The 27566-nt window shown below is 43.5% G+C and overlaps 1 protein-coding gene across 1 annotated transcript; it reads left to right on the forward strand.

The window, feature by feature from the left end:
• Window positions 1-18846: 18846 nt before the first annotated feature.
• Window positions 18847-19776, forward strand: LOC146813281 (olfactory receptor 5AR1-like). Its single transcript, XM_085615358.1, has one exon. It carries the CDS (start codon window positions 18847-18849, stop codon window positions 19774-19776), a length of 930 nt encoding a protein of 309 aa, XP_085471484.1.
• Window positions 19777-27566: the final 7790 nt, after the last annotated feature.

The raw sequence follows: 27566 nt of genomic DNA on the forward strand, positions 1-27566 counted from the left end.
AGACAAGGGTTTACCATATTTTCTCCTCTGTTGTATATCATGTTTCCAAAATATAGGACACAAGTCATCAGTAGCTTGCGAGGTGCCAGGCAGTAGCTTCTGAACATATATTTCAACAGAGTGCTACATTCACCGGCAACTGGATCAGAACAGCAACTAAATAGTTAGCACATGAAATGGCGATAATGAACTTTCAAGGAAAAATGCATATGTCAGAAAATGGCAAGGTTTTGTTTGTGGCAATTTATTTTAGTTACCTACAATGAAAACTAACTTTGCTATCACTCAATCTTATATTTGGAGACACAATTTTAAAAATGCATGCAATATTGTTATTTGAATAATAACACAAATGATGAGAATTATTGCTCATGTTCTTTCTTTGGTACCACAGGGCACTTGCTGCTGTGGTTTTATTTCATTTCACATGTGGAGGGATTTCTTATTGATACTGTTGATGTCTGATGCGCTGGGGTGGTCACCACTGGTGATCCTGTGTGATGCTTTGATAAATGCAATCTTGTCAGAAATGGTCCCCTTTGCAACAGTGATACTGTTTTTAGCAGCCCTGCCATAGATCTGAGATACCTCACATTACCTAAAATGCTGTAGGCCTTGTTCTAAACAGTAGACTGGGCATTTATCTGTGGAAATGTTTATAGCAATGCCTTCTGATTATGACCTGCAGTGGAGGGAGTGATGTGGAGAATCATGAGGTTTAGGGCTGCTGCATTGGCACTTTGACTGCAAACCAATTTTGTACAATATATTTCAGGATAAGAATGTTTCAAAAGGTTTGTGGCACTGATGGGCTCTGCTGGGAAACAGTTCACCAGGGACAATTCCAGACGTAATTTCCCCCTTAGAATTCCATAAAGTAACCGCCAGGTGGGTAGTGCCAAGAGGGCAGCCAGTTGTGAGAAATGAATAAACAAACCTGCAGCCACCTCCCTGGTGCCTTCAGCAAGACATAAAGAGCCCTGGATGGACTCAGATCTCTTGTCTGCCACCTCTGAGTCTTAAGCAGTCGGTACGTGTGCTGAGAAGCAGGGATGGGAGCTGGGCTTCTGTCATCTGTGTGCAGCTGGGACACCAAAGAGGATGTTTCTATTAGACATAAAGTGCCCTGGATGGGCTCTCATCTCTTGTCTGCCACCTCTGAGTCTCAAGCAGTAGGTAAGTGTGCTGAGAAGCAGGGATGGGAGCTGGGCTTCTGCCATCTGTGTGCAGCTGGGACACCAAAGAGAATGTTTCTATTAGACATAAAGTGCCCTGGATGGGCTCTCATCTCTTGTCTGCCACCTCTGAGTCTCAAGCAGTAGGTAAGTGTGCTGAGAAGCAGGGATGGGAGCTGGGCTTCTGCCATCTGTGTGCAGCTGGGACACCAAAGAGAATGTTTCTGTTAGACATAAAGTGCCCTGGATGGACCCAGATCTCTGCTCTGCCACCTCTGAGTCTTCAGCAGTAGGTAAGTGTGCTGTGAAGCAGGGATGGGGCTGGGCTTCTGCCATCTGTGTGCAGCTGGGACAGCGAAGAGGATGTTTCTATTAGACATAAAGTGCCCTGGATGGGCTCTCATCTCTTGTCTGCCACCTCTGAGTCTCAAGCAGTAGGTAAGTGTGCTGAGAAGCAGGGATGGGAGCTGGGCTTCTGCATCTGGGTGCAGCTGGGACACCGACTGGATGTTTCTATGAGCCTCACACTTGTTTAGAACTGAAACGCATATGTCTTTGTTGTTAGCAAAAACAAAGGGGCCATCTTTTTCCCTTCAGAATTCTAATGATTTGATGAAAACTCTATGTGTGTACATTGCAAAACTTCACCTGCACAAATGTCATGATGTTTCAGATAAAATAATAACGTCTAATTAAGACATTTTCAATTATTTAATTGAGGGAGAAACATTCTAAAACAAACATTTTTTATAGGTAAAAAATGTAAATTGCGACAATGATGATGTTATTTTGAGCAAAAAGAATGAAAAAGACTTTTTTCACTACTAATATTTTCAAAAAACAGCAGAACAATGTGTACATGGGGCATAACTGAAAAATGCCACACATTTCACAATGTCATACCATTGTAAAATAATAAATAGAAACATTATATCCAGGCGGAATTATAGTCAAGCGTGCTCCTAATAAACTTTCAAAGAGTAAAGCACACTCACACACTGCCTAAACTTGTCAGAAAGGAAGAGCGAAAGAGTCTGCACCTAATGAGCCAGGCTTTGCATGTCCCTTCGAGGAGTTGTTGCTCTGCACAGAGATGTTGGGACAAGAGGCCCCTCTGGATTCTGCACCAATGTTTAAGAAGCTGCGCCTCAGAGGCCGTCCTGGGCTGCAGCACCTGTTTGTGATCACTCGTTGGTAACGAGCTGGACATCTTCTAGTTGCTAATGTATTATGGTCAGTTGCCAGTGACAACGCTCCCTCACAGTCCAACTTTTCCCCACCCACCTTCACTTTTTACCTTCGCACTCTTGGACTTTCCAATCCTAACATTTAAAGAAAACCGATGTTGCCCGCTGTGCCAGACTTTCAGAGCAGGTGTCAATTACAGATTGGGAATAGTCCAGTAGTTAGAGACACCAAATGATCGCACCCCTGCAGAGTCTAAGAGGCTTATTTATAACACCCTGGTGCATGCATGACGCAGGGCTCTCATAAAAATGTATGAACCCACGCAAAGCCACCCTGTGTGACTTTTCTGTGGCCTTATAAATCATGAGTGAGGCGATGCAGCGTAAATCGCTGCGTATCCTTACTCTGTGCTCAGGAGGCCTTCCATGGGTGGTGCAGAGGGTTTCCCCATGCAACAATCCACGGAATTTGACGCTGCCCCAGATTTACAAAGTGATCTAAACCTGTGGAAGCATCCAAGCCATACGCCTCCCGAGGTGAGGGGTAACAAGGAGATATATGTTCATTTCTCCTTGTTTTTTCCTCTTTTAGGGCCTCATGTAGGTAGCCAAATACCGGTCGGTAACGGCCGATTTTCGGTATTTATACCGTTACCGACCGGTATTTTGGCTATTGGTATGTAGGGGGGTCAATTTCTGGATTCGGAATTTACCGAATCAGTAATTTTACCGATTCGGTAATATTACCGAATCGGTAATTTTACCTATTCGGTAAATTCCGAATCCAGAAATGAGATGTAGGGGGAGTGTGTGGGTGTTGTTATGAGTCGGTATTTACCACCAACTAATAGTTGGTGGTAAATAATGTATGGATGAGGAAAAGCATTTAAAAGCGCTTAGAAGTGTGCACATGTGGCAGACATACATGCCCTTAGGGCATGTATGTGTGCCACATGTGCACACATGGCCGAATCAGGGGTGCAACAGGGTGTCAATGTGACACCCTGCCACCCTTGCATGCTCTCCCCCATTACCGAATCGGTATTTACCGATTCGGTAATGAGGCATACCTTCCCCTCAATGGGAAGGTATGCCTCATTACCGAATCGGTAAATACCGATTCGGTAATTACCAAATTTTAACGAATCGGTAAAAAATACCGACACATTACCTACATACGAGTTACCACTTCTTAAATACCGATTCGGTAACGTTCGGTATTTAAGAAGTGGTAACTGGTATGCTACCTACATGAGGCCTTTAGTGTGTGTTGCATTTTAAGGAAAGGTCCTCATAGGCACAAAACAATCCTGCGTACAATGGAGGCTCCCTTGCACCATCATCCAAGGGGCCCTACATTGGTGCTAGGCTGCCGACACGGCACCAGCACAGGGGGAAGGGACAGGAATGCATCGTATTCCCTAAATACAGTGCATTCCTGCCCTTGCTGTGCTGCCCTATGCTAAATGCCATAAATTAGGCCCCGAGATAATAAGCAGATACAATACAATATCATCTAAACCCTGCCTCTGCCTCTACTTGGCAAAGTGTTCTGAACATTGTATGAACGCTAACATACCTCACTGCTGCCTTGGATTAACAGATAATGGGTGAATAACACAGGTTGGCTCCATCGCCTCTTACTGTGCAAGTCCATTAATCAGTTTATGTGCATCGGTGCTTCAGACCCCCAGACCTGCATCAGTATGTGCAGCATGGCTTAAAGTGCAAACCCATCCCCCTGTCCCTCTGCTGTATGTTGCACCAACACGGTGTGGTAATCACTAGAAGGCACTGTTCCGGGGTGGGTATGGTCGTGGGTCAACCAAGTCCAACCACAACAAGAGAAAAGAAGAGATAGATCTAGGGGGCTTTGGTCTAGGGTGAGGTACTCCGGATGGGGGGAGACAGCAAAGGTGTCTCTTGTTGCCCTCACACACCCCGAAGGATGTCATGCTTCATCATCGGGCTGTGCTCCTCGTCGGGCCAGCGGTGCAATGCCCTACGGGTCCCCCGAAGGGTCTCTTTAGCGGAGATCTTTTAGAGAGCTGCCGATGGGTGCATGCGGGTGTGTGGAGGGAGAGTACCGGGGTCAGTGGTGAGGGTAGTGTGTGCAAAGATAAAAATACCTAAGGGTTACCTAGGGGAGTATTTTAGTAAAGAGGTACCCTTGGTACAATAAAAATCGTGAGTAAATTGTTACTTTTCAAGACGTAATGTGTCTGTGGTAACTGGAGAAAATGGTCGACATGTTTCGCGCCTTTATGTGGTCAAAATGATCCCTGGCGTTTCATCAGGACCAGTAGTGGTGAATAGTGTGGAAGAGGTGCACAGACTAAGTGTAGTGGGAGGGGTAATAATCACCCTCTCACTAGGCAACAGGGGGGGGTTTAAGTGTCTCCTAAACAGGTAATGTGTGGTAAAGGAGTCTGTTGTGCCCCCTTTGCACTGGACCTATAAAAAGAGTTGGGATTACTCCTTGAGTTTAAAGCGGCGTAGGAGGCCCACACCATCTAGGGGGGTTGCTCAGGTGACGGCACTGGAAACCTGCCCGGTCCAGACGCCAGCTCGAAGGTGAGAGGGTGATTATTACCCCTCCCACTACACTTAGTCTGTGCACCTCTTCCACACTATTCACCACTACTGGTCCTGATGAAACTCCATTGATTAGCTCTAGGGTTAGGGGATTCATTGTCTTATGAATGGTCCACAACTCTGCACAACCTAGTCAGTGATTCTTAAAGTACAGCCCAGGTGCCGCATGTGACCCCCTGACGTTTACATGCCGCCCCCTGGCCAACAGCAGCACTGGACTCGACTCCGAATGAACATTAAGAAGACGCTAAATAAAATGGTATGCATTGATGTGACGGTTAATTTAAGTTTAAGAAAAAGTATCTAGGTTGTCTATCACAGCTTGAATTTAGAAACACCTTAATTTGTAAAGACACTTTGAGGCAGAAGTTCAAACATATGATAAAGTCTGTTCAAAATGCAAATAGTGTATATTATTAACATGCAGAACCGTTTCACCTTAGTGCATCAGATTATATCAGTATATTGAGAAATATACATTATTTTATAAAGTGATATTTTTCAAACATGAATGTAGTTGTTACATGCAATCTTTGGTCGGCGTTTATTTATATCATACATGAATACAATTATGGTTCATTTAGTCAAAAACAGAATTAGATTTTATCCAGCACACATCCTGAAGTCATGTATTTCGAGATTCTTATAGTTAGGAAGAGTAGCTGGGATTAATCCCAATTTTTGGGCTCATATTGTGCAATTCAGACACTAGGGGGCTTATTTATGAGCACTTGCGCCTGTTTTATGCTGCATTGCATCACTTTTCATGACCCTGCGGCGGTGTAAACCATGTGCCACATTGCCTCATATTTACAAAGTGGCTCATATAGTTTTACCTTGTAAAGCCCTGCGCTACATTATACCTGCGTCAGGTATAATGTATGCAGGGTGGGCATTCTGTCGTAACATAGCCCTGTGGAAGTGTTGCAGTGAAATCTATGAGATTGTAGTGAGGACTCCCTTAATACGTACATACATTGTTAAGTTAGCATAACCACGTTAGATGTTAGAAAACCATCTTGCTGCTTTTGCGCACGACACTGCGTTTACATGTTATTTCTTAAACAAACTGCTGACTTGAGCCTTGCCTCACACGAGAGCAATCTGTTGTTACCATCCCGAGCTCTGCGCAGCGACCTTGGTCTGTACATGGTGTGACAAACAGTCTGGGTTATTACACAATGCATGTTTTCCACTCTAGGTTGATCGACCCACTATTTAGCCATAACACACGAGCAGCTGCAAATACCTGAAAGTTGGTGCTTTTAATATCACAGACATCATGTTTATTATTCAGACCGAAGACGAGCCTTCCTGCGAGAAGACTCCTGATGCTCCTGTGATGTGATTTCACTCAGCTGATCTTTGAGGTATGGGGTCCCCTATTCAAGCCTAAGAGACCTTCTACTAGCCTAATAATAATATTAGCTTCTTAATAAAGGGAAGGTGGTAGTATCCACTGTCATTATAATATGATCACCCCTTTTATATTCTATGGTATTGTAACGATGCTGATGGTTTTGATTTTAATCATTTGTCTGCTTGTATTAGCCAAAGAACTGCATCTTAGGACACGTGGTCTATAAAAATAAACTCTTTTTATTTACACCGTGTCTCTGTTGATTCTTGTTGTGGACTGATGTGAGAATAATATACGAACAGGTATTTCCGATTCCCACCATTCCTGAGAGTACACTAAGTAGCTTGTTCTGGGTTGTCTTTTCATTGGGATCTCTGAGCCGAATCTCGGATAACGAATGGGACACTTATGCTAGCCGGATACTGGGTTCTGGGTTCTGAGGTGAGTTTCTGGTACACCACAATTCACTGAGGTCCTGGGGTTCTACGCATAGTTCTGTGTATAAGCAGAATCCCTGCAACATGGCGCACCTAACGTTTGGTCTATGAGTTGAATCGCCTTAGTAGTGCTTATATTCGTCCACAACACCCTCATTCTTGTTTCCGGATAACAAGTCTGACGGATTTAAACCTACCTAGTTCTATTGATATAGGTTCCTTCAAGCTTGATCATTAAAAAGGTTATTGAACCCTTGTGCTACTGATAGCTTCGAGTGTAGTTTGTCCTAATGTCGGTAGAAATAGCGGCGCATAGCCGTGCAGCTCTGAAACGTCATTTGACGCAGTATGGGGTGCCGGACACTGGCATGAACGTCATCTTTGTGGTAGGAGCCGATGCGGCTCATCCTTTTGAGTTATTCTACTCTTGGGTGACGATTCCGGCAGTAAGTGAGGACGATAATACCTTTCATTCTTACACTGCCACTGCGGTGCCAGCGAACTATACGCCGTATAGAACACAGGAAATACCAATATCTGCTTGGCAACATCAGATTTGGTTTAATGGCGCCCTTCCCCATGTGGTTATACCGCCGAGAATGGGCCCTTTATCAATTGCGGGGGCCACTTGGCCGGTACTAGCCGGATTTACGCCTCATCCCCGTTACCTCACGGTGGCGGTGGCTGAGTTGAGTGTACTACACACTGCCCTTATAACAGTTTATAGGGCGTTAGTGCAGTATGTGTCGCGCACTGTGCAGGTGGGGGCACCTGCTGTTGCGGGACAACCTAATGATCATCACGCGGTGGTCATTAGTCCTGTTATGGTTAATTCTGTTATGGGCAAGCGCCCCCAAACAAGGGATGATTTTCCCTTTTGGCTTGCTGAAAAATTTGAACAAATAGAAGCGGTTTACCCGAATACAACTCCTGTGGAGAAACACAGGATCCTTACCATTAGTTTGCCTAAAGACTTGGTCCCCAACATAGATGATTGTGTTAACTGGGGTAAGGTCTTTGCAGCGACGTACGCGCAGTGCTTTGGTACTCCGTCTATGTTAATGCTGCCCTCCGTTATTAAACGTGTTCAAGAGGACCACGGTGCGGAGTCTGCAATAGAGTTAGGGATGCGGCTCCTCGGACAGTTTGACCTGGTGGCTACCATGATAATGGGAAACCTTAAGGGTGATGCTTTGCAGTTCCAGGTTCGTAATGAACTGAAGAGAGTTGCTGAAGAGGATAAGCCGCAGGAATTTGCGAAAATAATCTCAGGTGCATACCGAGATTTGGGTCGTAGCTCTTTAGGAGTTAAGCCTGTCATCAAAATTCCCGATCTAAAGCAGCAGGGTAAGGCGGAAGCCTCTGGTAAGGACGACCGACCAAGTTTTCCAAAACAAAGTTGGCGGTCAAAACAACAGGGAAAGCAGCAGCAGAAACAGGGCTCTCGGCCTGCCTCTCCCGTACAGTCAAGTAGTGAACGCACTTATGATCTGCGAGATCGTGCTACTATTAAGTCTCCTGATAGATTTCAGGTCTCTGAACAACGTTCTCCTCGTTCTTCACAGGAAACATCGGCTTCACAGTCCGGTGGCGGAAGCGGTGGCAAAGGTCGGGGTGCTCCACAACAGCGTGACCAACCCCGACAGACTGAGGGTAAAGGCAAGCAGGACGAATTTGCACGACAAAGACCCCCGTTTCAGAAGAAGAAAGTGGCGGCTCTGACGGCAAGGTATGCCTCAGATAGTGCGGATACAGCTTCAGATCCGGACATGGGCGCTGACGCTACTGGACAGCGCAGCGGAAATTACCATAGTCCGTCAAGCTCTGCGTCCATTTCTGGCGGTGACAGCAACTGATATATTGGTTACTGTTGAAACAGCTGACACCAGAGTGGCTCCCCCTGACAGACTTTATGAAATAGTCTTATTAATTGAGGGTGACATACAACGTACTATAAAGGGGATCTTTTGGGATAATCTGACCACCACCTATGATATCCTCCTAGCGGAGGCAGATTGGCCCCCAGCCTTCATTTTGGAAGCTCCTAGAGGGGAGGAGGTAATCCTAACGTCCTTTCCGCACACAGTGCCTAAGGACCAAGCTGAAGTGTATGCTGGGGAGTAGGCGCTTGCGCTTGCGCCGGCGGTGTATCGTACTCAAGTGGGATGGGACCGGTTGTCCCCCTGCCATGAGATTCCATTGCGGTCTATGCCCCAGCCTCAACCCCAATATCCCATGCGTCGTGAAGCTAGGCCACACGTCGCGGCAATCCTTGAACAATTGGAATATCAGGGTGTTATTGAAACTTGTGTGTCCCCTATGAATAACCCTTTATTCACTGTAACGAAGCCTGACGGCTCGTACCGTTTAGTTTTGGATTACAGGCACCTAAACTCCCATTGCCGGACCTGCGCGGTACAGAATACACACAGTTCGGCATTAGTCGACAGTCTCGTGCGTAAAAGATTTAAAACGACACTTGCCATTTCCAATGGCTTTTTTAGCCACAACCTGTCCACACTGAGTAGCCAGTGGACGGCGTTTACTTCGGGCGGCAAACAAAAACAGTTTACGAGATTAGCCATGGGTTACAAAAATAGCCCTGGCGTGTTTTCCGCTCGCGTGGTTTATCTCTTAGAAAGAATTGACCCCGACGCATACTCCTATGTTGACGATATCTATCTCACGGATGATGAGCTGATGCCACATCTGTCTCATGTCGACAATATTATAGTGAGTTTTGCTGACTATGGCTACAAATTCAATTTTGCGAAGTCTCACATCGCGGAATATACAGTGTTGTTTTTGGGCTACGAGCTCAACAATGAAGGTAAGGGGTTAGCTCCCCACTTTCTGGAGAAGTGCGCATGTTTACGTGCTCCTACAACACTGAAGAAATTACAATCTCTGCTGGGCTTTCTGAATTTCGGACGTACGTACATTCCTGATTATGCCCAGCGTATCAAGCCACTTTACGCCTTGGTACAACCTTCGTTTTCGAAGTCTAGCTGGCAGCTAGAACACTCTGCTATATTACAGTCTTTACAGGCTGATCTTCTTGCTTCACAGTACTTGCTGACACGTGATAACCGCACTAACCTGGTAATAAGAATAGTGCCAGGCGCCGTGGGTTTCACGTATTTGACGTTTAATGAGGGCGATACAGTCCCCATTGCGTATAAATCACACTTGTACACCTCTGCTGAATTACGTTTTTCCACGGTCGAAAAAGTTCTGACTGCTGTGCGGATGGCGATCCTTAAGGAACGCGCACTGTCGCATGGGAAACAGATTCTGGTTGTAACACCGTAGCCTGCCTTAGAGGCAGTGACTAAAGCAAGTGTACCAAATTCTAAAGCTTTGCATCCACGGTGGATACAATGGGCCACAACACTGACGTCGCCAGATGTCGCTTATATCTTTGACGCCTCATTACAGACTCAAGAGCACTTGCAGTATGAATTCGTTCATCCGGCTCCTCTGTCTTTGCGCCCGCTCGAAGAATATCATTGTGTCATATACACTGACGGGTCTGCGCAGCCCGCAATTGGATCAAAGCACGCTTATTCAGCGGCTTGCACAATTGTCGTAGGTACATTCGTAAATGGTGAATTCCAATCTGATGCAGTGCATACGCAGTCATTGGGTGATTGTACCGCGCAATTGGCGGAGCTTCGGGCTCTGGTGCTTGCACTGGAGTTTGCTGATCCCCGGGTCACTACTCTTATAGTGAGTGACTCCTTCTATTGTGTCCAATCCTACAATGACAACTTACACTTCTGGTCTCAGAATGATTATCGAGACACGAAAGTTAGCACAATTAAGCATAAAACGCTTTGGGTTCGAGTGGCAGACTTTAAAGAACGTCCCCCTCTCGTGAATGTTATTCATACTCTTGGTCACCAACGACTTGGTGTCCATGCTGTCGGCAACAGCTTGGCTGACGAGGCAGCAAAAACAGCAGTGGCTACATACTTAGTGGCAGCAGTTACAAGATCCAAAAGTAAGATTGATGATGACATCTTGGCAGCTATTGCTGCTACAGAGAAAGGAAGTGATTACCCGAAGGGTTTTCCTTCTCGTTATTTTTATCATTTAAGTCCTGATAACGTCCCATTAGTGAGGATTAACGACCCTGGTGACAGAATTATTCCCAACGCGGACTGCAGACCAGCATTGATCCTAGCTGCGCACAAGGGGTTGGCGTCAGCCCACGCCGGTGTGTCTGCTACTATATCTCTGTTACAACAACGTTACAGGTGGTTTGGTTTATATAAACAAGCGCGCGCTTATTTTCTTGATTGTGACATTTGCCAACAGATTAAACCTTCTACTGTTGCGCGCCCACCACAAACACAGTTGTACATATCTAATAAGCCATTTGGTTGTGTTTATTTAGATCACTGCGGTCCTTTTTCTTCTGATACTGCGTACAAGTATATCTTGGTTGCAGTGGATTCGTGCACACGTTTTCTTTGGGTATGGCCACAAAGGAGTGCTGACTCGCGGACTGTCATCAGGGATTTGCGTGTCTTTGTGGGAACTTTTGCGTGTGGTACCTTCCATTCTGATCAGGGCCCTGCGTTCGCCTCTAAGGCTTACAAGGAGGCTATGAGAAATTTGGGGGTCCTAGTCAAATTTTCGTCCCCCTACCGACCTGAGGGTAATAGTGTGGTGGAGCGAATGAACCGTGACTTAAAGCAATCATTGACAGCACGTGTTTTAGGCACAGGCCGGAACTGGCTAGCCCATTTGTATAACGTCCAACGTGCACTTGATAATCTCCCTAGAAGGTCTCTGGGTGGGCGGACCCCATACATGATGCTCTTCGGAATCAGAATGTTTGTTCCGGACCTTGATGGTCTAGACATGGCGGCGTCGACCGCACCCTTTGACGTAGATGATCACTGTGCTGTTTTGAAGACTCTACAAGAAGCCAGAGACACTCTTTCGAAGGAACACTTGCCCTCCACGTCTGAAGCTGAGGTTCAGATACCGGTAGTCGGCTGGCTACCCCGAGTTGGAGACCTGGTCCGTGAAAAGGTGGAGAACAAGAAGGAGTTCGGCCCCTCTTATCGTGCACCGGTTCCAGTGCTTGGAGTGCAGGGTACAAGAACAGTCATTTTACCTCCACTTCCTGGTCGAAAAGAAAACAGGTACATCTCTATTGAAAATGTCAAACTTCAGCGAGTGGCCGATACTTCTTAGTCTGACTCCAGCAGTTTCATGCCAGACGATGCAAAGAAATTCAGTGTTGGTTCCTGCTTCTAACACCTTGTCTGATGTTGCCATCGAGATGCAATCAGTTACTGATCCCTTGTTACTACCACCGGCTGGTGGTTTGCCCGAAGAGACTGAGTATGCTTATCCTACACATGGTCACTCACCTGTTTTACAATCTACGGCGCTTGGCCAGTCCCGTTTCTCCTTTGACACTAACTCACTGCCCTCAACTCCCCCATCGAACATTGCTGTTTTTGTAAGCTGGTTTAAAAGACATTTTTTGATAACCCCTTGGACATACATCTGGTTGTTGCTTTTCAGTATTTTTTTGTTTATGTCCATTGGATTTGTAATAGTTTTTTTCCGTTTGGTGGATGGCCACTATCTCAAAGAGAGATCGACAATTAGATTTATCAATGGAACTTTGGCCCCCCACTCCTCGTCACACATCATGAAAAGAGACCAGACTTTTGTGAATATTACTGCCTGGCCCGTCTTGGATGGAATCGCGTGGGATGCTGTTAAATTCCAGATTCATGGGCCTACAGAGGTCATTAATGTACCTAATGTATTTCGTGTTTCTATGGGTGATGTGGTTAAGCAGAACATACGTTCTGATGATTGGGATGTACACGCCATTGAATCACTGTTTTCAGATTTGAAATATTATGCCGCTTTTGATGCTGAAGATTTATATGAGAATGCGGCTAATTATGCGGAACAGTATTGTTTTCAGCATTATGGCAATCATTTCCTGCATAAAGCGAATACGTTTAGAAATTTTGTGAATTTTACCCAATGGGAACACTGTCCCGCTCCCTCTTTCGGCAGTTCACCTACATTGGTTGATAAGTATACTTATTTTACCGGTTTCAGTGTTTCCGACCCGGGCTCCTTTTATTTTAAGGTTATGCCTGAGTCTACCTCAAAGTTTAGACTAACTCACACCAAGTTACTTTATTCTAAGTCCTTTATGGACGAGTTGTCAATCAAAGGTTATGATCTATGGAAGGCTACTATTGATCTTAAGTCGGTTTGGGGTTCCAAACCATGGCAGGTTCAGGGAACTGAGGCTTTACATCGTGCCTGTCTTGTCCCAAATCATATGTTGTTTTTAAATTCAACCATCTTCCAAACCACCTGTTTCGGATTGGCCACTTCTAAACAACTAAAGTCACCTTCTGTGCCGGATCTGGGCGCTTACCCCAATTGGGTTAACCACACAGATCTGTCCCTTCCTGCTTTGCAGTCATTAGTTTCAAATACATCTTTCAATATTTCGAAGTTTAATAGTGAGGGTTAGTTAATTTGGCAAAGCAGTTCTGATACCTGTCAACGTCGTTTTCTAGGGCTACAACCAGGGTATACTCAGGTACGCGTAGACCCTAGGTTTGAGTCGTCACATACAGTAACTACATACTCTGTAGGAAAGTTATGTCAATCCTGGCTGCGTCATTCCACCTTGGCGTCTGTCAAATTTCATTTATCAAGATTACATGACAAAATAGATTTGAATGATTTTGTTAAAGGTCCTGTGGGTGGCAGAACCAAAAGGTGGACGTATGCTATTTACAACGAAGTCTGGAAATTGTCGCAAGTTGAGGCGGCTTCCAGGTTGAGAGCTATTGACCAAGCAAACATGGAAAAGGTATTAGCCGTTATAGATAACAGCATTAACACTCTCTCTTCGAGAATTTATACATTAGACAATATTGGTTCTTCAGTTGTTGATATTGTGCATGATGATATGTCTGTGTTATATCATGGTCAAAACCAGTTGCGTTCTGTTATGCAGTTTGCATGGACATTGCAGACGTTAAAGGCAGGGAGGGTCCCTTGGGACTATTTAAATACTACATCTTTATTCCTTCCCTTTAACCTTACTGAGAAGCAGCGGTTCATGTCCATGAAGGATGCTACATATTCATTGCTGCATATTGAAAAATTGGAACCGTTACCTTTCTCTGTGGCGGAACTAAATTCGGCCACGTGGTCAGTCCACGGGTTGATCACTCTCCCGTTCGCGCTTTTTAAGTTTACGTCTTGTATGAAACATTATGCTCTGGGTAGATATGAACAGCTGGGCACCGCTTTCATACATGAGGTTTGGTCCCTCCCCTTTACGTATAGATGTACTAGAGACGATACTGAGGTTTATCTGAAGGGTGAGGAATGTACCACGACACCAGATCATTCCTTGGTATGTAGGCACATTCAGTTACACGGTGCATGCAATGTACAAGCCCCAAATTTGGCCTGCGTCCTACGAGGTGTCCCAGTGCCTGTGATTACGCCTTCTTTCATGCTGCTTGCAAACGGTAGTTATTTAATTTTGAATAATGAAGCTTGCTGCGGGATGTTAGTGGGAATCCCATATATTGTAACTGTATCGCAGAGGGTTGTCTGCTGCAATAATGTTCTCTTTCCACCCCCGCATGGGCGGCTGGATGTTTCCATCTGGCCTTCGATTCCGACCTTGAAAGCAGAGTTCAACAAGTTGAGCAGAATAAGAGCTCTATTGTCCCAAAAAGAGGTGCCATTGACTTCCTCTCGTGAAACATTTGTCCTTCACGTTGCAAATACTCGCACTGAGGTGCAGGCGCTTTTGAATACTGACCTCCCCCTGCATTTTGGAGCTTTGATCCAAACAATTTTCAATGCCTCGTCCACGACCAGCCTGGCTCATTTTTTTAAACTTGTAGGCTCAGGCCTCGTGACCTCTTTCCAAACTATTTTTGGTGTGATTCCGGCATTTTTTCATTCTATTTTCTCGAGCATCTTTGGAGGTGTTCCGCTGATTCTGGCACTGGTGGCAGGAGTGCTACTTTTTCTTTTCATACTACGGAATGGCTGCTCTTTCTGTGCCACATGACAGCCTGTCCCGTCTGCATCTTCTTCGTGATAGGATGCTTGACTATTATGGTACTCTGCCATTGGCGACTTTGAGCCTGGCATATGGATTATCCTTCAGGTATTCCTATTTCACCTGCGTGCAACCTGTTTTTCACTGCCTGGATTGTCCCTTTGAATGGCCTCTGGATTTGTGCTTGACCAATACGGTGTCTCCGGTGCCGGATTTCGATCGACTGATGAGGCCCTTTGTGTCTCACGAGTTTGCCTGTTCTGGTGTCCGGATTATGGCCTGTGGTGCGGCGCATGGTATCCTGGGTAATTGGGACATCGCAAAGGCTGCCTACGACTTCTTAGCTATGAGCTATCTGGAGGAACAGTTCGGTTGCCCTCTGATTGTGCTAGAGGCTCCGTTTATTGAAGAACACGTATGTTCCTTTTCTTTACTTAATTGGATGGCTGAGACTTTTAGTGGCCCTGCAAACGATTTCTTGTTGGAAGCAGTTGCTACGTATGCTGCATATACGTTCATGGATTGACTGTGCTGTCGTCCATTTTAACTGTGCCTTTGGACGGCTACCCGGCCCAGCATTTCTTTTTATTTTTTTCTCTTCCCGTTATTCGTTTGAGGTTTTTTGATTTTTTTTCCCCTTTTCTTTTTTCGTTTTTCAGACTTTTTTACGATCTAAAAGTTTAAGTTGGATACACCTTGTTCTGCTCTGTCGAAACTGAACTCTGCGTTCTTGGTTTTTCTTGCCTATTAAATAGTGCTTCGATCAAGGGGGCATGTAGTGAGGACTCCCTTAATACGTACATACATTGTTAAGTTAGCATAACCACGTTAGATGTTAGAAAACCATCTTGCTGCTTTTGCGCACGACACTGCGTTTACATGTTATCCCTTAAACAAACTGCTGACTTGAGCCTTGCCTCACACGAGAGCAATCTGTTGTTACCATCCCGAGCTCTGCGCAGCGACCTTGGTCTGTACATGGTGTGACAAACAGTCTGAGTTATTACACAATGCATGTTTTCCACTCTAGGTTGATCGACCCACTATTTAGCCATAACACACGAGCAGCTGCAAATACCTGAAAGTTGGTGCTTTTAATATCACAGACATCATGTTTATTATTCAGACCGAAGACGAGCCTTCCTGCGAGAAGACTCCTGTGGCTCCTGTGATGTGATTTCACTCAGCTGATCTTTGAGGTATGGGGTCCCCTATTCAAGCCTAAGAGACCTTCTACTAGCCTAATAATAATATCACTGTCATTATAATATGATCACCCCTTTTATATTCTATGGTATTGTAACGATGCTGATGGTTTTGATTTTAATCATTTGTCTGCTTGTATTAGCCAAAGTACTGCATCTTAGGACACGTGGTCTATAAAAATACTCTTTTTATTTACACCGTGTCTCTGTTGATTCTTGTTGTGGACTGATGTGAGAATAATATACGAACAGGTATTTCCGATTCCCACCATTCCTGAGAGTACACTAAGTAGCTTGTTCTGGGTTGTCTTTTCATTGGGATCTCTGAGCCGAATCTCGGATAACGAATAGGACACTTATGCTAGCCGGATACTGGGTTCTGGGTTCTGAGGTGAGTTTCTGGTACACCACAATTCACTGAGGTCCTGGGGTTCTACGCATAGTTCTGTGTATAAGCAGAATCCCTGCAACAATATATCACTACGACACTTCTCTGCCGCCAATGCGCCATAACCTTACACCTGCCTCATAGCAGGCGTAAGGGTGACGCAGGCCCTTTCACATGGGGCCTGCCCCATGTGAAAGAAACATTGCTGGAGTTGCGTCAGGCTTCCGACACAACTCCAGCAATGTGCCACTTTTTGCGTCGACAGATACGTCAGTAATACTGCCGTATCTGTCATTCATTGCGACATGATGCGTCATATTGTAAATATGACGGATCATTGGTGTCGCATCGCTGCTGTCACACTGCAATGTGCCACTTCTCATAAATGAGGTCCTAGATGTATATGCTTTGCTTCTTCTATGCCCACTTTATTGCCAATGCCCCCAAACTCCTGACCGCCACTCTGCTGGCATTAATGCAGCCCTCCTTCACATCACATACCAAGGTTGGTGGCCCCTGGGAAATTGTTTGTGAGTACCCATGACCTAGAATTTTACATTTTCTTGCAATGTTGTTGAACCAGGGCAATTTATTGGAGCTGTGACTTGATCAGACACATGCAGGGCTTTTAGATAAATAGCCAGCTGTGCTTCCGTCCCTAAGAGGACCCAGTACAAGATTGGCTTGAGGGTTAATATACCTTCAGTCAGTGGCTGAGCAAGGGGGAGTTGGGGGCATCGGTCATAGGGCAGGAATCTCCAGCACCCCCCCCCCTCGGTTGTACATGCAGCCACCTGGCGGCAAAAGCAATGACCGCCACGGGAGAGACAACGTCTAGCTAAGCTGCTGCCTCCTGTGTTTTTCAAGCCAATTCAGCCCTTGGTGCAGCCATGGGGGTCCTAGGTCCAAAGAGTAATAAGAAATGGAAACATTGTTTTTTGTTTTTCTCCATCTGTGTGTCCCCCTAGCTCTGCCAGCTTTGAGTGGGCTTGGATAGAAGGCTCCATTTACATTGACCACATTTGTTGCAGAGCTGTAGGACAGTGTTACAGTATTAGCTCATAATAACTTAGGGCTTTTCCTATCTGCTAGGCCAAGTGTAGTTTCTCATCACATCTAATCCCCAGATAACCGTAGTAATGTAGTCATTCTAGAGCCCTGACAACATTTTAAATGTGTTTTTCGGATTTCGCTCTGAATTCAATACATTAATAAAGTTGGTATTTTGGGTGTAAATCATTGTATTATTTTATTTGAAGCCTTTGTGTAGCCGGTGCATTAATAGTTCAGTGCAAATCAATAACACAGTCTTGTTTGCAAAGAGAAACATTGGCATTTTGTCCCACCCTTGGCTGGAACATCCAAGTACAAAGCTAGAAGGCTTTTACCAATATAATTCATGATCATACTAAATAAAGTAGGAGCTAGCTAAAATGCAACCTTCGCTTACACCACTGTTCTTTTAAAAAATGTTGGCTTTTCCTTAGGAATTTTATACAAATTGTCTCAGATAACCTTCTGAAGCTCATTAGGACATGGCTCATTGACAGTCACAAAAATATTCCAGTTGTCTTATTAGGAAAGATTGGTGATTATCACATTTGTGAATCTTATCACACACCTGCCAACCTGCTCCGCCTCTACCTCACCTCTGATTCAAAGTTTTATTTATTTTATGCATAGCACAAAAAGCAATTCTGGAGAAAGCGCTTTAGCAATATTTATTTGCCGAGTCCGTGTCACATGATTTAAACAAGGTTGAGTTCGGAACATCTGATCTTGAGAAATGATTGTACAAACCCCTCATCCCCCAACATATGTCACAATCCCTTCAAAGTTGTAGGGCTGGATTCACAGAGGTAGCTTACACTTTGAACTTTACAATTTGGAGAATTCATAAACCCATGGTGTAAACTCACTACATATGTGTAAGCAACATGTCTCCATCCCTAAATATGGCAATTGGCTAACTCTATTGTAGGTGGATGACATTCTCTTTAAATCTCTCCATGAGCCTCCCTAAACCCCTCTTACTGCCCCATAATTCCGTTCACTGTTGTAGAAAATGTGCTCCTTCTTTAAGTCACTTCTCTATATACTTTTTGACATTTACTATTAAGACCTATACGTGCGTGTGCTGAGACGCCACAGTCAGGATGGAGAGCTCTGCACATACACATATTGGTCCTACGTAGGTGTAAAACTCTGCACGTAGTTTGTGAATTGCAATTTGTTGTATAGTACTAGAAATTTGGTGAATAAGGCCCATATAGTTAATGGCTAGCTGCACCTTAAGTTCTGTATCACTAGAATGTCCAGTTAGCACTTTCTTTAAATGTGATATAGTCAATATTAGGATTCCTATTTTAATTTTAAAATCAATGTCTTCCAGGAGATAAAGTACGAAGAGAATATGGAAAATCAAACAACCCTGAAGGAATTCATAATAGTTGGGTTTGTTGTTCGACCAGAGCTAAAGCCACTACTTTTCACAGTGTCTCTATTTATTTACCTTTTAGTCATCTCTGTCAACCTTGTGATCATAGTGACTGCAAATGTGGAACCTCGACTGAAAACTCCAATGTACTTCTTTCTCCAGAACCTGTCCCTTTTAGATATTTGTAGCACAACAGTCACTTTTCCAAAACTGTTGGCAATTTTCTTAGAAAAAAGCAGGGCTATATCCTTTGCAGGCTGCATAACCCAGATGTATTTTTTTCTGTCTTTCACAAGCATAGAAGTCTACCTTCTTGCAGCCATGGCTTATGATCGCTTTGTGGCCATCCACCACCCTTTACGATACACTGACATCATGAACAAGAGATCCTGCCTTCTTCTGGCAGCTTTTTCCTGGGTGCCTGGATTTCTGGACATGGTTCCCCATGCTGTCTTGGGGTCACAATTGTCCTTTTGTGGTTCCAGACTCATCAACCACTTCTTCTGTGATCTCACAGCTCTGATGAAGATTTCCTGCAGTGATCCACATGATGTTGAAGCTCTGATTTTTGTTGAAGCTATCTTTGCAGGTCTCATTCCCTTTTCACTAACTGTTACCTCTTATATTTATATAATTCGTGTAATTCTAAACATTCGCTCTGCTGAGGGGAGGTACAAGGCCTTCTCCACATGCACCTCTCACCTCACTGTTGTCACTGTTCTGTATGTGTATATGTTCTGCATATATGTGCGTCCTGCATCCTCCTATTCACCAGATAAAGACAAGCTGCTTGCCATTGTGTACACTGCTTTCATCCCAATTTTCAATCCTCTGGTTTACAGTCTTAGGAACAAAGATATGAATGAAGCTCTGAAAAAACTCATAGGTAGGAAAGCAATTGCATGATCTAAGATGTGTTATTTATTGAGCAGATTTTCAAAGCTGCTAAAGCCCTTTAAAATATATATATATTTCAGACTTTCAGGACGTCACAATTTGATTTAACTAGTGAATGTCTTTTATTAAATATTGATGGTTTGGAATTTATGTTGTTGCATGTACCCACCCTCTCAGGACACGTCTATGGGAACAACACACTGTAATGCGTCTGTCTCCCAACAGCATTAGTCTCATTAAGAAAGAGATCAAGAAGGTAGCTTTTTGGTGACCTGGCCATGAGCTTCACATTTAAATGGGTACTTCCCTAACAAGAGTATTGTTTTACGGGGCCATTTTAACTCAAGATCCACTTTATATTTATGTGCTTTTAACTCTTACTTAACATGTGATTTTTCTGTGCTGCTGTTGAATTTGACTTTGTGATTTTTTAATAGTGAATCTATTGAAGGCCTTCAAGGCCGCGTTCTTATGCTTTGGGCAGGGGAGCTTATCAGAGCAGGAGCATACATTCTGGTGCTTCATACCAATTATAAATCTTTGCTGCATTCTCACTTCCTGTCAGCCATATTGGTGGGGCCGTCAGGTATGGAAGAAAACGCTCTAGTTGTTGACACATCCTGCCTTCCCCCCATCAACAACAGCATATAAAGGGGACCGCTGCGCAAGTGCTTGTCCCACTTAGATGGCTACTTCCCTAACAAGAGTAGTGTTTTAAGGGGTCATTTCATACTCTAGATCTAGCTTATTTTTATGAGTTTTTAACTCTTACTCAACATGTGATTTTACTGTGCTGCTGTTAAATTTGACTTTGTGATTTTGCCGTAGTGATTCTATTGAAGGCCTTCCAGGCCATTTTCTTGCACTTGCACTTTGGGAAGGGGAACTGATCAAGGCCGGAGTGTACATTCTGAAGCATCACTTGAGTTATAAATCTTTGCCGCATTCTCACTTCCTGTCAGCCATTTTGGTGGTGCGCTAGTTGTACAAGGCAGAGCTCAAACTTGAATTCCTTCCCATCAATACCAGCATATAAAGGGGACCAATGTGCAGACGTGCCAAAGGCAATACCATCAGTGTCCATCTGTGCCTGGACTGTGAAAGGCACCAGGAATGCTGCCCCTCCTATGAGAAATTGGATCACGTACTCTGCATCTACAATACTAAAATTGAGGCAAGTCCCGCACGAAGATTGCTTATCTTTTTGGTTTTCCTTAAAGGCTCTCTGCCCTGGATAATCACTGCTTAAAATGTCGGCTATAAATTGTCACTTACTGGTTTGCAAACATGTTGAGTATATGAACTGATCAAAACAACTTACCCGAAGCGGTATTTTTTACTGAAAACTGGCTCAATCCTGCTATTACAGCCAAATTCCTTGAAAGGGGCATTCCATCCGCAACAGCCCTGGAATTAATGTGTAACGCTGATCTCCTTTCCTGCAGCGAAGGATTGCAAATCCCACTTCAAATCAAGTCATCCAGGTATGGGTCTCAGGCTACACTAAGAGATCCGGCAGATCATACACCCACAATGCTCTCAGAGTAGGTGTAGTGATCGGTAAGGATATAGATATATATAGAAATAAGACTGTCATGGTTAGGCTGTTTATTCTTTGCACGTTCGTAATGTTGGTTACTTTGCTTTGTTTCATCTGCCTAATATGCGCAGGTCACTCTTTTTATGCAAGATTACTATTGTTTCCATAAATATATTGAAAACCTTATTTGTATTGTTTCTATGTTCAACACAGGCATGCATGAGTAGACAATGAAAGGGGTAAGATCTGTTTGCACGATTCCCTTGGGATCATATTGTCATGTTCGAGGTTGCCACAATCACCTGCCACACCAGGAAGGTTAGAGGTTCGGATGAGGCACTGTTAGATAGCTAGGAGTTACCCAACAGTCTCTGATGGTGTAGAGGGACTCACTCCCTGCATTTTGAATTCCTCTTGTCCTAATACACAGTACTACCTTTTTTAGTGAGAACCATATAACACCTTCTGGCGCTACTCTCAGGCTACAGCATCCAAAGATGTGACAGACCTTTCGGCAGGGGTGGTGGCATAGCAATTATTCATAAATATGTAGTAGGCTGTAGCCTGGTTGCTTGCTCTATGCAATATTGTAAAAGTGCCTTATTTCAGATATCTGTGAATAAAACCTTTTTAATTTACAAATTGCCTGACCCCACCAAAGCTTTCAGAATAGTTTTAAGAATGGTTCTTCTATTTGGATTTCTACATGTCTACCAATAAAAATGGTACCCCACCTGTGTGGTAGGTCCTTGCACCTGCGGCACAAAATACCCCAAAACTTGACCAAAGAGACATCATATTTCACCCAGCAGAATCCATATGTTTTACAAGATGGCAGCTGTGGATTTTGTGCCCCAGTTCAGCCGGCATCTATGTAACCAGCAGTTACTACTGCCAAAGCAGAAGTAGGCCCAGCACCACACATGGCCAGCCACTGATAATGCAATACCCTCCCATAGAAAATATTAGAGGCAGTGACGTAAAATAGAACCGCATTAGAAGAAATTTAAATTAAATAGATTATTTGGACTTTTTTAATTTAAAATGAAATGTAACTTTACTATAGTCAATTTAAATTAATTCTACAGAAAATGATTGCAATTTATAATACATAATAAATAGTTTAAACATTTTTTGTTAATAAATCTTTGTGAAATAATGTTAATGTAATTTAATATATTTAAATGGATCATTTATTAATCATTTAAGTCAAATACTGCTGTAGCATTTTGATATTGGGTTACAACTTCAAAAATATATAAAAAGAATTTTCAATAACATTTCAGCAATTTTCTTCAAATTAATAAACTTAGGGGGTTTTCCCAATACTTTACTAAATGGAGATCTTTGCCCTGAAGGTAGAAATTCATCTATGGTGAAAATCTCTCCATGGTAAAGTATCGCAGATAACAAAAAAAATTAAGTTGAAACTAAATAATAAAGAAAATCTTCATATTAAATATTATTGTAAATTCATGTTATATGTTAAAATTGAATGTAGAACAAAATTAAAAATTGTGATAGCATTAATAACTTAGTTTAGATTCTAAATTGCTAAAGGAATGATCACCAGAATGAGTAACACTAAAAAAAGAGAAACTCAACAAGTGATAACAAGATTTAGAGAGTGCTCACATTTTTACCGAGAACCCAGCTGCTGAAATGAGTTGCCATCTCAGAGACGAATAACTGCAGATAGTGTGATTAGGAACAGTTGAACTCCACACGTTTGCACCTACAAGCTGTAATTACTGCCAGCTACACTGGTTCAGTAGTAATTCTCCAATTTTCTGAAGAGCAAGCAGCGTCCCTGTTAGAACAAAACACCATAGTAAGCATCAATCAAGCTGAAAATTTTAAAAAATTCATAACAATAGGGTTAAGGCATTGTTATTCTTCTCTTTCCACAGGCCCTCTTTCTGCTTCAGTGCTAATGATAACAAATTTTGGCCAGCGTATAGTGTCTACCAGACTAATGTATAAAAACATGAACTCCTCCTTTACTCTTAATATGACAAAACAAGGACCTAAGAGTAAACTAGTGACAATACACTATTGTGCCTGTGGTGGCTCTTATTAGGAAATTAATTCCATTGGTTTACATCATGTTCTACACTCTGTCTCCCACTAGATTGTGCAGATGATGACTATTTTAGCCAAGGTTTGTAGAGATTGGGGCGCTTCTTTCGGTATTCTCTGCTGATATTGACCAACTCTTCCTGATATTTTTCACTTTTACAACCACATTTTTTTTATAATTTCTTAGATATTGAAATCATTCTAGAAAGCACTCTTCACAGCATTTTTAAATGGACCATTATTCTGAGGGTCAATCAATCAATCAGTCAATTAATCAATCAAGGGCTTATACAGCGCAAACTACTCACCCGGAAACGGGTCTCAAGGCGCTGAGTTTCAGAGCCAGGTCTTGAGGTCCTTTAGAAACTTAGGGAGTGATGTAGTCTGTTGGAGGTGGAGGGGGAGGGAGTTTCATGCCTTGGCCGTGAGGAGGGAGAATGAGCACCCTCCTGCTCTGGTTTTCTTGATCTGAGGTACCACCGCGAGGGATAGCTGGGCTGAGTAGAGAGAATGCTGCGGAGTGTGTAACCTGAGGTGGTGGTTCAGGTTGGCGGGGCAGGTGTTGTGGAGGGCCTTGTGTGCGTAGGTGAAAAGCTTGAAGGTTATTCTTTTCTCAACAGGGAGCCAGTGTAGGGTCTGTAGGTGTTGGTTTATGTGGCAGTGGCACGGTAGGTTGAGGACTAGTGTGGCGGCTGCGATCTGGACGTTCTGGAGTTTGCGGGTGAGGTTTTCGTTGATTCCGGCATAGAGTGCATGGTCTGCTGATCTTGCACAATTTCATAATAACCCAAGCAAGCAGATTGTAATCTCATGTCACATAAAGCCTGAGATGGGAATCTACTCCAGGGCTTTGATAGCCTTTTACCAGTAGAGAGCAAAAAAAGCTGCTCCCCCATCACATGCAGGCACTGTGTGATGGGTATCAAGGAAATACCAAACTCACCTGAGCACAGCCAAACGCTTTGGAGTTTATATTTGATCCCTATTCTAGCCTACTCTTAGCAGAGTCACAATCTCTGCACAAAGCACCACAGCCCTACAAAAAGCGTAAGCAAATAAAGACCATACAAGCCTATAGAATAAGAAGTATCCCCCTCTTTGCACCCTACAGACGTGGTATGTGATGCTGTCCCACTTTCAAAGGAGAGTGGAAACAGCAGTGTCAGGTCTACACTTTTGGGTGCTGCCTGTGCTGTAGCTATCACTGGTGCAGCAGGCCCTGAGTCACTGGAACCCAGGGGCTATTAAGCCAACTACAACACAGTAATGGCTATTTATTTCTACCCATCTAGGGGGGGAGAAACCACATTGTCTTTGCTCTCAATAGGGCCTATGGAACCCTTACTACACCACAAGGTTCTGCTGCCAGGACGTGGAACCAAGGGCTGAATTCAATGAAGGTTCTATCGTATGCACCCACACCTTGTAAGCATGTGATGCTAATCAACCGGTAGCGCTGATTCTCCTAAACATATCAGCTGTCTGTGACATGGTTGACCATCATATCTTGCTTAATAGATTACAAGAATATTGTCTGAGATTGCATCAAGTCATTCTCGCGGCAGATTCTTATAGGCCAATATCCCTGTTAAATACAGATTACAAGGTTTTCTCAGGGATATTGGCTGCCAGGGTAGCCAAGATTATAAAATGCGTTATACATTAGTGACCGGAGAGGCTTTATTCCTGGGATGCAGTTGAATAAGTTAACTTTCGTAATGCTCGGGTAGTGGATTTAGCAGAAACTTATAATTTACCAGTAACTGCTGCGGTAGTGGACGCCGCTAAGGCCTTTGACCAAGTTCACTGGCCTTATCTTTAGGAGGCCCTAAAGACCTTTGGATTTCCTAATAATACAATAAAGGCTGTCCAACTCCTATATCGTTCACCGAGAGCAAGAGTTCTTGTAAATGGGGAGTTAACGGATTGGTTCACATAACGCGCAGAACAATACAGGGGTGTCCCCTGTCCCCGCTTTTATTCAATCTTTATATTGAACTGTTAGCGGCTTGGATTAGAAAGGACAATTCCATTGTTCCATTTAGATATGGAAACTTGGAGATAAAATTAGCCTTATACGCTGATGATCTTAAACTGTGTACTTTGATCCCCAAGAGGGCTATCCCTACTTTAATGGCCAAAGCAGAATCTTTCGGAAAGATATCAGGATATAAGGTCTACAGAGATAAGACAGAAATTATGGAATGGAATCAACCAAAAAAAAACCCTGGGGGTAAAATTGTACATGCGTTACCTTGGTATCATAATCACACAGAAATTAGCAGAAGTGACCACTGTAAATTGGAGAAAGATTAGCCAGGAGGTAGGGAGATTGCTGGTTATGTGGGCAAACCTTCCCCAAAACTTATATGGTAGGGATTTTCTGCCAAAAGTCACCTTTCTTTTTAATTCTATTCCACTATTATTTGATAAAGGAAAGATTGCTAAACTACAAGGAAAGATTAGTAGTTTTATTTGGGCCTTGAAGGGTTTCCGTATATCTTGGTAAAGATTGAGGAGGAGATTGAAGAAGGGGGGTTGGCACTACGTAATTTGATGACATATGGGCACGCCTTTTATTTTAAGAATTGTCGAATGCTTTTGAATAAAGGTGATGTCTCAGCAATAGGAATTCTCTTTGAGGCAATGCTCAGTGAGCTGAGGGAGGGGCAAGATCAATTTCTATTTAAGTTTGGGGACCCAAAGTTTAAAAAAAAAAGTGAGATTGAAGATTTTGTTGGAGGCACTGAAAGCATGAGTCTTTATCCGGAAAAAGTTAGGAATATCTTATTACTCATCTAGGGCCCCAATATGGGAATCACCAGGAACCCCAGAGTGCTTAAAAGACTCGCTCAGCCTACAATTGAAGAATGCGTGAATTTCTCGCTGGGAGATCTGAAGTTGGGAACTGAGTTAATTGGCTGGAAAACGTTGAGTTTTTGTACAGGGGGTCAACTAACTAGATTCAAGTATTATCAACTCTCTGCGTGGTGGGAAAGCCAAAACTGGGATGAGGAGGAAGAGGATATCTGGTTGGATCAAGCAACAAAAATCGGTACCGTTAAGAAGGAGGTTGCCTTGTGGTATCGTATTTTGGTAGACGCAGAAGATGAACTGGATAAAGACATTCAAAAGCTCTGGGGAGACGATTTGGTAAACACAAATCTGACCAAGGTTTGGTTGGGTTCATTTGCAATGCTTCGGGAGCCAGTTAAACCTGCTTTTCTTAAACATAATCACCTCTTTACTCTCTACAGGGTGTATTGGTCTCCAGCAAAACGAGCAACAGTTTCAGGAACACATTATTCTTGCCCAAGTTGTAGAGATCCCTCAGCAGATGACCTTCATATGTTTTTAACATGCCCAGAGATTACAAAATGTTGGTTTGAAGTTTGTAAATTGTTAACGGAAGTCACAGGTATACAGGTGAGGGTACGTCCCCTTCTTGTATTCTTTGGAATATGTCAAAATAGTGCCACCTGTACTAACAAGCTGGTCGCTAGATTCATCTTTTATGTGATCTTATTGACGGGAGATTTGTAAATCATGGAAATCTGGTGCTCCACCTCCTTTTCTGGAGTGTAAAAAGAATATTATATTTATGAGTCAACAGGACATAGCATGTAATCCCAGCAGTCTAAAAAAGTATGGGCCAAGTTGGTGGACTGGATTAAAAAACCTGGGGTCCAATGATTGAGCCAATGAATTGCTGTCAGTCCTGTTCCCTTCTATGCTACGGGCACACCAGTGAAGGGCAGAAGAGGAAGCAGCTTTGTATCCTTGGGTGGAATCACTCCAACCCAGCCTGGTTTACCAGCAATGGGAAGGGAGTATTGCCTACAAGTGTATTGGCAGAACGAGGACACACACACAAAAAAAGTCATTCTTTTCTGGATTGGTTCTGTGGAATCCAGGTGGAAACTGGTACATTGAGGAGTTTCTTGAGAATTCTCACTTTCTCAATTATTATTAATAGCATATAATCACAAATATGCATATATGGCACACATCATTCATTCATGTCAGCTACATTTGTAGATACATGCAGATTGCTCAAAAATAATCCTACAACTAAATGAAAACACATATGAACAAAATAAATTCCAAATCTACATGGACCACAGGAAGGCAGATTTACTAATAGTTTGCACAGGTTTGGTGCCACAAAAGTGATCAAGTA

Source organism: Triturus cristatus, chromosome 7, assembly GCF_964204655.1.
Source record: "Triturus cristatus chromosome 7, aTriCri1.1, whole genome shotgun sequence".
NCBI classification, from domain to species: Eukaryota; Metazoa; Chordata; class Amphibia; order Caudata; family Salamandridae; genus Triturus; species Triturus cristatus.